This window comes from Pseudorasbora parva, chromosome 19 (assembly GCF_024679245.1).
Source record: "Pseudorasbora parva isolate DD20220531a chromosome 19, ASM2467924v1, whole genome shotgun sequence".
Classification (NCBI taxonomy): domain Eukaryota; kingdom Metazoa; phylum Chordata; class Actinopteri; order Cypriniformes; family Gobionidae; genus Pseudorasbora; species Pseudorasbora parva.
In genome coordinates this window covers 37,427,078-37,440,522 of record NC_090190.1, presented here as the reverse complement: position 1 = coordinate 37,440,522, position 13,445 = coordinate 37,427,078, and the positions used below count along the sequence as shown (strand labels likewise).

Here is a 13,445-nt window from a genome sequence, read left to right as displayed (position 1 = left end):
GACTTGGACATGAAAGTTAATACACTACTACACTACTTACTCAGTAAATACTATTAATAAAAATAACTGTGTCATGGGACTCGTGGATGTACATGTGTGTGTTTTAGTGTTGTCAAATTGGTTAATTACACATGCAACATAAATATGTGGAAATAAATAATGTATTATATACATATATTAGCGCATAATACGTGTGTTTGTGTGTATATATTAATACTGACAAATCGATTAATCGCGATTAATTGCATCCAAAATAAAAGTTATATATATATATATATACACTCACTTATATAAAACATTTGGATGAGTATACTGTATCTATATTTATATAATTTATTATATGTAAATATAATTTTTTATAAATATAACACATTTTATTATATATATATATATATATATATATATATATATATATATATATATATATATATATATATATATATATATATATATATATATATATATATATAAAATCAATCTTTTAGGTTAAATGTGATTAATTTGCATTTTAATTAGATATTGCCTAATTTTCATATTTGAACATGAGATTGCAGAAAAGTTTTCAATATAAAATGTAATTTTATGTATACTGTGATTAACTGGGGAAGTATAGTCATGTTTAATAATTACAAAAATGACCCTATCCACCTGTGGTGTTTTGGTGTGGTGGCTTTAAAATGGGAATTTATGCAGTATTTCATTGTTACCTGCAGACAGCTACGACTGACTAATTCAGAATCCAGTAAGCTGTGTAATCAAATGTGTTTATATACTTTATATAAGATGATTATCATTGCTAAAACTGGATACAAATTGAATTTCCCCATTGACAGTCTAAGCTAAGAATTTATCAATACTGTTCACCGCAGCCAATAAATATTTAAATTATCACTGTATTTCTTTTCCTATTTACATAATTGAATAAAATGTTATGTATATATAATGTTATGTATATGTATATGTATATACCCTTTACTGATAATTAAACCATTTTTACTAAAAGTAAAGGCCCCTGACCACTAGAGAAACAGATCTGAATGACCTTTATAATCGTCTCCTCACTCGATTTCAAAGAACCTGTACACTTCCTCGTCACTCTTGTAGATCTGCATCTGTGCCAAACCATCAGTCGTTCTCTGCTGGACTTTGCCCTGCGCTAAAGTTAGTGCGACCTCCAGCGAGACCCCTTACAAAGGTGGATGGAAATAGATCTTGTTTCTTTCTTTCAACAAGATGAAGCATGAGCAGTTTCTTCCTACACGATTTTACTGTTGGATGTTTATTGCTGTGCGGCTCGGTTGTTGATATGTTTTATTGTGCATAAAGATGGGATTTAGGGAGTTTAGAATGTGGGTGTTTGGGAGATTTCGTGTGTGCCCGATGCCTGTTAAAGCACTCTGCGGTAAGGCGTCCAGATGAGACATGAAAAGTAAGACAGGAGGAAAAGGGAAAGGGAGAGAAAGCAGTGTCTTCAGAGACACGCCGTGCACACAGGATATCTGGCATGTTCGGCCTCAAAGAACAAGACGGTTTGACAGGAAAAACTAAAACTAAAAACAGCAGGAAGGCCAGCTCGACCTCAGTGTAGCTAACACAATCTTTTAAGGTACAAAAGGTTATTTTTGACTGGTTTTCCTCTGAGAGATTAACTCCACTAATACTTTGACATTTAAACAATGCTAGTGTTTAAAGAGATTATAAGTACAATAAACACACCTATCTACATATCTATCTACATATCTATCTATCTATCTATCTATCTATCTATCTATCTATCTATCTATCTATCTATCTATCTATCTATCTATCTATCTATCTATCTATCTATCTATCTATCTATCTATCTATCCACATATCTATCTATCTATCTATCTATCTATCTATCTATCTATCTATCTATCTATCTATCTATCTATCTATCTATCTATCTATCTATCTATCTATCTATCTATCTATCTATCTATCTATCTATCTATCTATCCACATATCTATCTATCTATCTATCTATCTATCTATCTATCTATCTATCTATCTATCTATCTATCTATCTATCTATCTATCTATCTATCTATCTATCTATCTATCTATCTATCTATCTATCTATCTATCTATCTATCTATCTATCATTTAAACAATGTCCAATTGGCACTAAGGGGCCTAAAGTGTGCCAAGAAATCTCCATCCCCCACACCATTACACCACCACCACCATCCCACACAGTGGTAACACGGCATGATGGATCCATGTTCTCATTCTGTTTACACCAAATTCTGACTCTACCATCTGAATGTCTCAACAGAAATCGAGACTCATCAGACCAGGCTACATTTTTCCAGTCTTCAACTGTCCAATTTTGGTGAGCTTGTGCAAATTGTAGCCTCTTTTTCCTATTTGTAGTGGAGATGAGTGGTGCCCGGTGGGGTCTTCTGCTGTTGTAGCCCATCCACCTCAAGGTTTTGCATGTTGTGGCTTCACAAATGCGTTGCTGCATACCTCAGTTGTAACGAGTGGTTATGTCAGTCAAAGTTGCTCTTCTATCAGCTTGAATCAGTCGGCCCATTCTCCTCTGACCTCTAGCATCAACAAGGCATTTTCGCCCACAGGACTGCCGCATACTGGATGTTTTTCCCTTTTCACACCATTCTGTGTAAACCCTAGTAATGGTTGTGGATGAAAATCCCAGTAACTGAGCAGATTGTGAAATACTCAGACCGGCCCGTCTGGCACCAACAACCATGCAACGCTCAAAATTGCTTAAATCACCTTTCTTTCCCATTCTGACATTCAGTTTGGAGTTCAGGAGATTGTCTTGACCAGGACCACAGCCCTAAATGTATTGAAGCAACTGCCATGTGATTGGTTGATTAGATAATTGCATTAATGAGAAATTGACCAGCTGTTCCTAATAATCCTTTAGGTGAGTGTGTATATATATATGTATATATATATATATATATATATATATATATATATATATATATATATATATATATATATATATATATATATATATTATACAAATTTGCAGGGCAATCTGAATCTGTGGTTTGTCTCATTCACAAACGAATTGTATTGCTTTAAATATTGTATGAAAATACATTTTCATATTGTTCACCAAAACCATGTGTTTTATATGGATTTACCATCTAACAAAGTTATCATAGTTGATTAAATGAAGTCGGTGTGCCACCTACAGGCATTTTGGGTGTAGTGTAGGTTGGTAAAGAACATGCAAAATGGCCATAACTTCATTACCCTTTTTGATAGAATAATCGTGATTAATAACCGTGATTATAATTATGAGCAAAAAAATCATGATTATCAGTTCAACCATTATCATGCACCCCTAAATAGGTCTTTTCACACTGTCATTAAAGGGTCACCCTTACTCACCCTCAAGTTGTTCCAAACCTGTACAAATTTCTTTCTTCTAAAAAAAAAAAACAGTACTATGGATGTCAATTGGGATTTTTTTCTTTTCCTGTTATTCCGATTCAACTTCTTGTGTGTTTGGCCAATTCATTTGACTATTTTCATTAAATAAAAACAATTCTTCAATTCTGAATAATGCACAACCCTGGAGAAAAGAGAACCTCGGCTCACATTTCTCCTCCTACTTATCAGATCTATTTAATGAAAATGCACATTCAGTCATTGGACACACTATTTCATACAGTGAACTCTCACTACAGATTGAGAGAACCTTGTAGGTAAAATTCACCCAGTCCCATTGGCAACCTGTGGTTGGTTTCGGCCTGGAGAAGAAGACTCTATCCTTAAAGCCATGGAGACAAGAGAGAGAAGAACTGGTGTGAGAGAAAAAGAAAGAGATGACGAGAAAGAAAGTGACAAAAATATCCCAGGAAAGTTGGTCTATAATTGGTGCAGTCGGTCAGAGCTCTATTTTATGTGCGTGAACAGGGCAGGGCAGCCATCTCGTCCCCACTGAAACCCAACACTTAGAGGAGCAGTTCCTCGTCCCTCCCACCTCCCAGCAGAGGAGAGCAGACTCCACAACACTGTGCTCCTCACTGCAGGATTATTGTGTGTGTGTGTGTGTATCATCACACCTGTGTATGACCTTACCTGGAGCTTTATTTCTAGGAGGATGCTGCTCTGATACTTCTGGTGTCTGTGAAGTGTGTTTCTGGAGGAGGTTGAAGAAGATCTTGTTCCTACGGATTGACAGCACAGGTAAGAGTGAAGTCTATCATTCATATCCCAACTCTATCAGTGTTTGATTTGCGGTATTTTACTCTAAGAAGTTTAGTCATCATGTCTTGATAGCTCAGTCTGCTCTACAACTACTACTGTCTTTATTCTTCCACTTTTGGGGGGAACTTCAGTAGAAGAAAGGCTGTTTTTAACATTTCAGAAGAGGAAGAGAGAAGATTTCTGGTTTATTCATCTGCAGGTTGTTCCCAGGCTGGTCGTTTAGCAGTTTTGGAGTTTGGCCGGAATCAGGCCCTAGAGTGTTAGCGGAGATAGACACACTAAAAGCTTTCAGAGAAACCTCAGCGAAAATTAAATGTACTTGTAGACAATACAAAAATTATGATAAATGATTCTTGAGGGTTTTGAAAATTGCAAACTGTCCAATAATGACATAACAGAGGTAAACTGATCAGTAACTTGCATTGGTATCCAAAAGATTGTAGATTATATAGAGTTGGTAAACCAAAAACGGTATGTTATACAGTACGTCCGTTTAGTAATTGAAAGGTTGTAAGTTAGTCGATGAACACAATGCAGGTCATAGGGCTGGCAACCAAAAGATTGTATGTATTGAGCTGATAAACCAAAAATTGTATGTTATACGGTGTGTCTAATAAATAAAAGTTGTAAATTGGATGATGAAAGAATGCAGGACACAGGTAACTTGATGATTGTATGTTGTATAGATGGTAAGCAAAAGTTTTTAGGGCTGGAAATCGAAAGGTTATAGGCCGTAGGGCTGGTAATGCCAAGGTTGTAGGTCATAGGACTGGCATGAGTAAACAAAAGATTGTAGGCTGGTAAACGTAACCTTTGCAGGTGACCATGACCATTGGCATTGTGCCCTTAAGCATGACACATAACCCCAGGTTCCATCTGGGACATTGGCCATATAAAGTGTCCTGTAAAATAGTGTTTGAACCAATATATGTAGCAATGAACAGAAGGGCTAAAAACAGAACTGGGTGTTCACTTCCACAACCATTTCATTTTAGTTAATTTTAGAAAATAATTGAGTTTTTTCATGTTTTTTTTTAAGCACGGGTCCATTAGTTTTAAAAAGCAACAGGTAATTTAGGTTAATAGCTTGACCAGCGGACTGGAAAAACAATGTGCCCTTTAAAACTTTGTACTGCTGAACTGACTGTAAAAACAGGGCATATTAACATATATATAACATATAACATTATATATATATATAATTTAGGTATAATTTACCTAAAACCTAAAAAAAAAAAAACTCATATTAAAATTTTTTTTTTTTTAAGTAATCCGAATGATAGAAGAAAGTTACAGGTGGATATTTGTTTTCACAGACACATGTTGTTTACTGCAAATGTGTACAGTAAATGTTACTAGTTAAATGAATGCAGGATACTTTCACAGCCTCAAAGAAACATGAGAAGACCTGCTCTGGTCAAAGGGTTCAAAGAGCTCACCATGCTGGGATATACTGTGGGCTTTTAAGACCAAAAGTAGAGAGCAAGCAAAGACTTTCTGGGTTATGATGATAGTGCAAACCGTCATAAAGGAGGGGGAGAGGAATGAGCTATGGAAAGCAACAAAGAAAAGACACCAAATTGTGTGAGAGGAGGCCTCTGACCATCGATCAGTTCACGAGGAACAGGACTGTTTTCCTTTTGGTCTGATGGTTTAGAAAACGGGTTTCCTGCATCAACTTTAGTACTGGAAACACAATGGATACTTTTCTTTTACCTCACTAACTCAACTGATACCTTTTTGTACAAGTCATCAAAGTCCCATTTGCCATTGATGAAGTTCATTCTATTGTCCTTAGTGAAGGTTTTTCAGGAAAATAGCAATTGAGTGAACCTAAAAGTTAGAGAACTTAACTCAAATGGCCTGTGAAGAGAGATTGCCACATCATCGAGGCTCTGCAAACCATAATTCATTGCTTCCCAAAGCTGTTCCCTCACTCTCTGATGACAGTGTGCTCCCTGGGGTGAACTGTACTCTGCTAAATCAGAAGAACACCCAATTTACAGAGGAACATCAGTTCAGCTTAGCCAGAGGAGCGTGGTTAGTCGCTAGTGGTTTATGTGTATTTTGATGAACAGGAGAATAAATTACAGTTGGACATTAAACTTTCTGGGGGGTTTCTTTCTATGACCCCACATTGTTTACTCTGGTTTCCTGATTTTCCTTATCTTTCATTATGTGTTAAATAATATTTCCCCCCAAATACTCCCAACTCACATTCATGCAAGCACTTTTGCTAATCTAACACAAACATTATTTCTTCAACATGCACATAACAAAGCATACATCACCTTCAGTGAAGAAATTTGTTTTTAAATTTGTAGCGACATTTGCAGAGGTGCCCATCAGTAAAATATGGATGAATCTCATGGATGCTAGGTCGCACTTCAGGCCAAAATTAGATATTAAATAAATTAATATAAAAAATGACAGTTTTTTTGTTTTGTTGTTGTTGTTTTTAATGACTCTTAAGGCCCGTTTACGCCAACAACGATAACTATACAAATACATATGGGAAAAGCATCCATATCAGCGGAAGATATCGTTCTGTTTATTGCAAGCGCGTGCTGCCACTGCACGAGCTTGTTACAGCAGGATGGATTCTGATTGGCTGTCGATTTTTTAACGTTCCTCCTCAGCTGGATAAAAATCGTTCCGAAAGTGATTCCAACATTATCGTTTCCATATACTATATCGTTTATAGTATGCCGTTATCATAATGGCTGTGGTATGTGAACTCTGCTATTCTTTAATATTGAGATTGAGAATGCTTTTAGGACTATATTTTTTATCGTTGTCTTTAATAATCATCCTTGGTATGAACGGGCCTTTAAACACAAATTTTCTCTGCAGACGTTTACTTCTCATTTACCTATGATTTTTATAAGACATTTTACTTATGTGTAATACATAAATAATTTTAAAATAAAAGTATTTATATAGTTAAAATGGTAAAACGTTTACTTGCATGTGTTTATGAGCATAGTTTATTTTGGTATTGGCTCAAACTAAAATGGTAATTTGGTAAGTACAAATCAGGATTAATGTTGGCTGCACCAGCAGTACATCAGAAATGTTGTGTATAGCACACAGCTAATATGAATCATATACTCCACTTCTGTTTGCAATCTATCAGTATAACTCAGCACAGAGTCAGAATGACTGATCACCTTACATTTGTTCTCATGTTTTCACAGGAGCAGCCACTTGATGATCATCGCACTTTAGTGGGAATATCAGCAAACAATAGCGGAGAAGGAGATGGAGTTTCGATTCAGCCTCAGGATCTCTCTGGTCCTGACAATACTGGTTCTGACACTGTGCGGAGGTGGTGTTGAAGGACAAAGGGCAGGTGAGGTCACATACTAGCCTAAATATACTGTTTTCATGACCCCTAACCACATCTCTGTTTAAATTTACCATGGTGGATCTAATTCTGACTTTCAGCGAGTCTGTTGTAACGTGTGCAGACTGTGGTTTTGCACCTGACATACTAATAGCTTTGAGTTCTCTCTCAAGTTCAGTCCATGTATTATCCAACCAGACCATGGTACACTGACAGAAACACAAACCTCATAAATCTGTGGCTAAACTGTATACACACTGGCTGTAAAATTGCATGTCTTTTGTCCCAGGTTGCAAAAACGTCCACTATGATCTGGTATTCATCCTGGACACCTCTTCCAGTGTGGGCAAGGAAAACTTTGAGAAGATCCGGCAGTGGGTGGCCAATCTGGTGGAGTCTTTTGACATAGGTGTAGAGAAGACACGTGTGGCTGTGGTTCGCTACAGTGACCGTCCCACCGCCGAATTCAACCTGGGCAGGTACAAAACCCTCGCGGAGGTGAAGCGTGCTGCTGGGAACATCCGCTACCTGGGTGGGAACACCAAGACTGGAGACGCCATCAGCTTCACCACCAACAACATCTTCACGGAGAGGACAGGGGCAAGGCCTGCCGCCAAGGGTATTCAGAAAGTTGCGATCTTGCTTACAGATGGCAGGAGTCAGGATTTTGTTTTGGAGCCATCGCTTGCTGCGGCAGCCGCTGGAATCAGGTTGTTCGCCGTAGGGATTGGGGAAGCTCTTAGAGAGGAGCTGGAGGAGATCGCCGCTGAGCCCAAAAGTGCTCATGTGTTCCATGTGACGGACTTTGATGCCATTGACAAAATCAGGGGCAGGTTGAGGAGGAGACTCTGCGAGAGTGAGTATTGATGACTTTGACCTTAAACCGTGCATATTAAAATAAAGGTTATAAATAAGTTTTTTTTGCTGCGATACCATAGATACCATTTTGGCTTCTCCAAAGAACATCTCAGTGAACGTTTTAAAAGAACCATTTTTTAGTGTGTAGAACTTTTAAAAAACCTAAATAACCCTTTTCCACTACAACAAACCTTTTGTTTAATTAAATAGTTCCAGAAATTGTAAGAACGTTTCTTTATAGAAACGCAGATTCCAATACACATTGGCTTCAATTAACCAAAAGCCATGGTATGGCAAACTCTGATGACGTTATCATCTCGTGTATTCCCTCAAGTGTGTGGTGCGTCTAAAGATAACTTTGATAATAACCCAGCAAATGAGACAGTTATAGACCAATCTTTTAAGGAATTTCAAGAATTTTTCCAGCACTTCAAAGCTCAAAAGTCTGAAAATTATCCAATTTCAATGTAATTTTTAATGTGATGACCAAAAATATATTTTGTTCATCCTTCAAAGATTGACCACATTTGTCAAACTAAAAGTTTCAAAATGTAGAAAAAATAACAGTTGCTAAAATAAAAAAACATTTTATTTTAAAATGTATAAAAAGCATAATATTACCACTACAACCCATTGATGCGAGGAGCACTTATTGGCTCATTGGCCATTTCCACTCCCTGTTATTTTTCACACGTTTCACTTTTGGATTTATTTTTAGAGATTATCAAATCACTAATAATATCAAAATTCTGCTTTTGTCTATTTTTGTTTGCTTGGCTCCGCCCTCCTACCGTACTTACGCTCAATTTTCATTTTCATTGCAGTATATTCCCTGGTTTTCTCAGATTACATTTGAACCGGTCCAATCAGCAAACAGAGGGAGTGGCTGAAAATGATGTTGTGTGCTAGTTTGAGATGACATATACGACCAAACGTTAGCGATTGGTTATGGCAGATCCAGAGTGGCTCTGGGCAGATCCAATAGTTTTAAACATCAACAGAGTACTCGCCTCCGCGCAAGTAAACGCTTGTCAATGGAGAGTGGCCAGACAAATGAAATGTACGATAGTCTGTTCGAAACAGGTTCTTTTTTTGTTTCCTTTTGTGCTGAAGTGTGAAGCCTATATTTATATTGTAAAGGTCACAAAGTCTCATGAAAAACAAAAACTTTTCTCTAAATTCTGAAGGAAATAATTACAGAGCTCTTCCTTTATAATCACTGAAGCTGTCAGTCAGTTCAGTGCAAACTCAATGAGTGTGAAAAACTCCCATTTTAATCAATAAGTCTGACTACATTTCAAAATGAATCTCCACTTTGTTATAATGAGAGGATTTATGCGCTTAGTAACGTAATAAACTTGTGCTAAATATAAACTCATTCAAAGTTTTGAACGATACTAAGTGGATTTTCACTACTAGTTACTTAAACACCTCGGACTGGTCATTATTTTCAACAGAAATGGCTGTGATTGGCTAGAATATTCAACGCTGCAAAATCATGTTGAAGCCGTTTGAACTCATGTGATACGATAATAGCAATCAGATTGCTTGATTTTTTTTGCTTTTCTCTTTTATGAAACAATTAGCAAATTACATGTTACCCGTATTAATATAACTTCATTAATTCTGCAATAAAACAATGACCTTGACCCAAGGTCAGCCCCAATCAACATCCCTGCTAATCTTTACACAGTCAGACTTAGGTGGGAGTTGACTTAACTTGAAGTCGGCTTGACTGTTGACTAAAAACATCAGTCATTTAATCTGCTTTTGTTGGCACACTTTCCCATTCACAAGAAGGTCTGTGCCATACAAGACTTGTTGAACAGGAACTGGAAGCTTTTTGGACATTTCTGTGGTTTCTTGCCTCTGCCAGCTCCGAGTAAAGAGGTGTAGTAAATACAGAAGACAGAAAAGCTCAGAGCTCAAGTGCTTTTCCAGATCACATCTGCTCTGCAGGCAAAGATAACCTAAAAGTACATGTGGGATAGTATTTGGAGGCCATTACAAACAACAAGCTTGCATTAAAACTATGAATATAGATTCAAAAATACATACACCCAAACCGTTGAGGTATGTGGCCTGGTTTGACCATGCAAATGCAAATTATGTGTAGGCTAGGTTTAGTATAGTATGTTTTTAGTGATGATGGATGCTTAGCCTTAACATTCATCTCTAAAATTAGTGTGAACAGGAGAGCAACGACACCTGAAGCTCTTCAGTTTAAAGTGGGAATCTAGTAGCACAGCAGCTTTCCAGAACTCTTGTGTCGTCAAAGCAATATAAAAACAATACACATACAGTGGTGACGCGGTCTTTTGTTGACCGCAGTGGGATTTGAAGAGGTTGTAACACAAGCCTTCTCCAATGCCTGCTTTAAATCAGACAGCCTAGTGGGAAGATATGGGACCACTTGGATTTGGCAGGGAGATGAAGAGATAAAAAGAGAAAAAGATAAACCGATTAATTGTAAACCAAAACCTTGACCCTGCCCTGATTCCAACCAAAGGCCCTCTAACCACGTACATGACTCAGATTGCAGGAATATCAGCTCAAATATTTCACTGCCAGCTTTAGACTTTGTTGTCCTATCAGGGATTATCCTTTAAGCATTTTGAACTGCATATCAGGTCCAGTTCTGTGATAACCAAGAGGATCTGGCACTAGCTTTGGCATCTAAGAATACTGGTGGCTAGAAAACATGGCATCTCCAACGTCCAAGTTATTTTTGCTCTGAAAATTACAGTCCTAATGTTTCAAGTGGAACTGGGCATCACCATGCTGCATTTTTTGGCTTTTTAATCTTTGGTTTTTAATTTGTTTTATGTGAAAAGATCAAAAACATTACCTCATCCAAGAGCACAATTAGTATTATTTTAATTTATGAAATGTGATTTCCTATAATGCATTTTTATTCCTAGGGAAAGAAAATAATTGTAGGCTACTCTGTAAACCCTAACGCTTAAAATAATAAATTGGCTTGAGTAGAACCTCAAATTAACTCAAATTCATTCAAATGATCTTTTATGAGTATTTAGAACTTTCCTTTTCTTTTGAGTTCACAAAACTGACACATTTTAAGTAATCGGAATTTTTTCTTTGTTTTGAGCTTTTCTTTTCATTTAGACTGTCGACAAATATCTTTGTTGTCGAGTAGCCGTTTAATCTAAGGGGGTAATCTAGGACTCGGAAAGGGTTCCACCCCTAGGGGCAGCCATTGCTAACCAAGCCATCACCTGTTAGCATCCCATTGACTCCCATTCATTTTTGCATCACTTTGACAGCGAATAACTTCTGAGTCGTTTACATCTGAGTCGTTTAAAGACTCCATTTGTCCATTGTTTTTTTCTAAAGAAACACAACAATGTATAAAAGGCTCCATTACCTTGTATCTTACACTATTGCCCCGTAGAAGCTGTTTTTGTAAAAAAAATATGCTAATGATTGCATCATAACAGTCTTTTACTGTCTATGAGACAGTCGGGGGGACGTGGAGACATAAAGTCTGATAAAGTCAAGGGAGAAGAATGGGGAGAAGCTGATAGTGAGCCAAAAACAACAGGACAAAACATTTAAACAACTTGATTCAGTTTTCACTTTCCACAACTACTAGAAGACTTAGGCTTCAACTGTCCGACAGGTTGCTCCCGTCACATCTACGTCATCAAGCTCAGTCTGAGCCTGCGCAGTACGCTCAGCCATCAGGAAGTGAGTGCTTCTAATTGACTTCACAATTCGCCGTTGAAGTCTATGGGGTCGCTGTGTCCATTTATTTTACTGTCCATGGTTTAATCTCACGTGAACTAATGCAAGGGCCTGCAATTTCGCGATTTGACCACTACGGCGCTGTAGCGCTAGAGTGTAATGCAGCCCTTACAAATGCTATTGCGGTAGAAGAAAACAGCGCATATTATGAGTGCAAACGAATCCGATCTAGCAAAGTGTGGGAAAGTTTCACAAAACTTTAAACCAAGAATGTTGTCGTGTGCAATACATGCAAGGGGCAACTTGCTTTTAATGGGAGCACGACGTCCATGTTGTAGCCCTCAAAGATGAAACATCCCAGCACAAGTAGAGCCGGTGAGAGTTCTCCAGCTGAAGCTAACTAATCAGTGGAAAATCTCTTTATTGAAGAAGGCTATACTACTAATAATAGTAATACTATTAATAATAATGATTAAAGTATAAATAATAACTACCGTAATGGGATTTATTTTGGATCGAATAAAGCTTGGTCGAGTTTAGGAGTCCTTATTGTAACACTATTAGGTATTATAGTACTATCACTCCTGTATTTTGTTCCATATGCATGATGACATACAAGAGATAGGATAATTCATGTCAGTTACGGTTTCATTCTGTTAATTAAAAGGTGAATGAGGATCTGTCAGCTCAATTGTCATGTAAAAAAAATTGCAATTTCTATACTTGTAATAATTGTTTGCAGATTAATATTTTACTATTCTTTGTGTTCGAAATGTCCCACTTAAGCAGCACCTATTATAGATCACTTTTTCATCAGAGGAATTGCAGCAATTTTTTTATGTTTTACTTTATAACTGGAAGAGAACAGAATATTTAAACAATGCGTAGAAAGCATTTGTGTGTGATTTGAGTTTGACAGAAATCTGAGAACTTAAAGCTACACTGTGTGATATTTTCCCCCATGTAGTGGTGAAAAGGTATATGACCATCCAGTGAATAATAAGCTGTGTCTCATTTCAGAAGGCTGCGTCCTCCGGAGGTCGCATTCGAAGGGTGCATACGTCATAAGGCCGTCTCATTTCTAAAAAGTGAGTAGGACACTCCAAATGCAACCTCCGAATGCGTCCTCCTTTCACAGGATTTCGGAGTGTGCATGAGGTGTATCCTTCACGGCTAGAGATAACCCACAATTCTTTGCGTCTCCGTTAACAACCGTCATATTTTTTTTTATATTATATGAAAAAACGGCACCACCGCCAGATATACATGCGAGCGTATGTGTGGTGTTTAAATTAAGTAGTTCAAGCTTTTTTTTTTTTTT

At 37.2% G+C, this 13,445-nt stretch overlaps 1 protein-coding gene and 1 long non-coding RNA gene across 2 annotated transcripts in view; one reads left to right on the top strand and one right to left on the bottom strand.

Annotated features, from left to right (window-relative positions):
• Positions 1-6,594, bottom strand: part of LOC137048463 (uncharacterized) — a 22,141-nt gene extending 15,547 nt beyond the window's left edge. Inside the window, exons 1-2 of the long non-coding RNA XR_010899416.1 lie at positions 6,507-6,594; positions 4,087-4,175 (exon numbers count right to left, since the gene is read on the bottom strand). This is a non-coding gene — a long non-coding RNA (uncharacterized lncRNA). The remainder of the gene's footprint in view (positions 1-4,086; positions 4,176-6,506) is intronic.
• col22a1 (collagen, type XXII, alpha 1) overlaps positions 4,050-13,445 on the top strand; it is an 84,888-nt gene continuing 75,492 nt past the window's right edge. The window contains 3 exon segments of the mRNA XM_067426624.1: positions 4,050-4,194; positions 7,413-7,567; positions 7,851-8,417. Coding sequence (XP_067282725.1) covers positions 7,477-7,567; positions 7,851-8,417 — 658 coding nt within the window. The 5' untranslated portion in view covers positions 4,050-4,194; positions 7,413-7,476.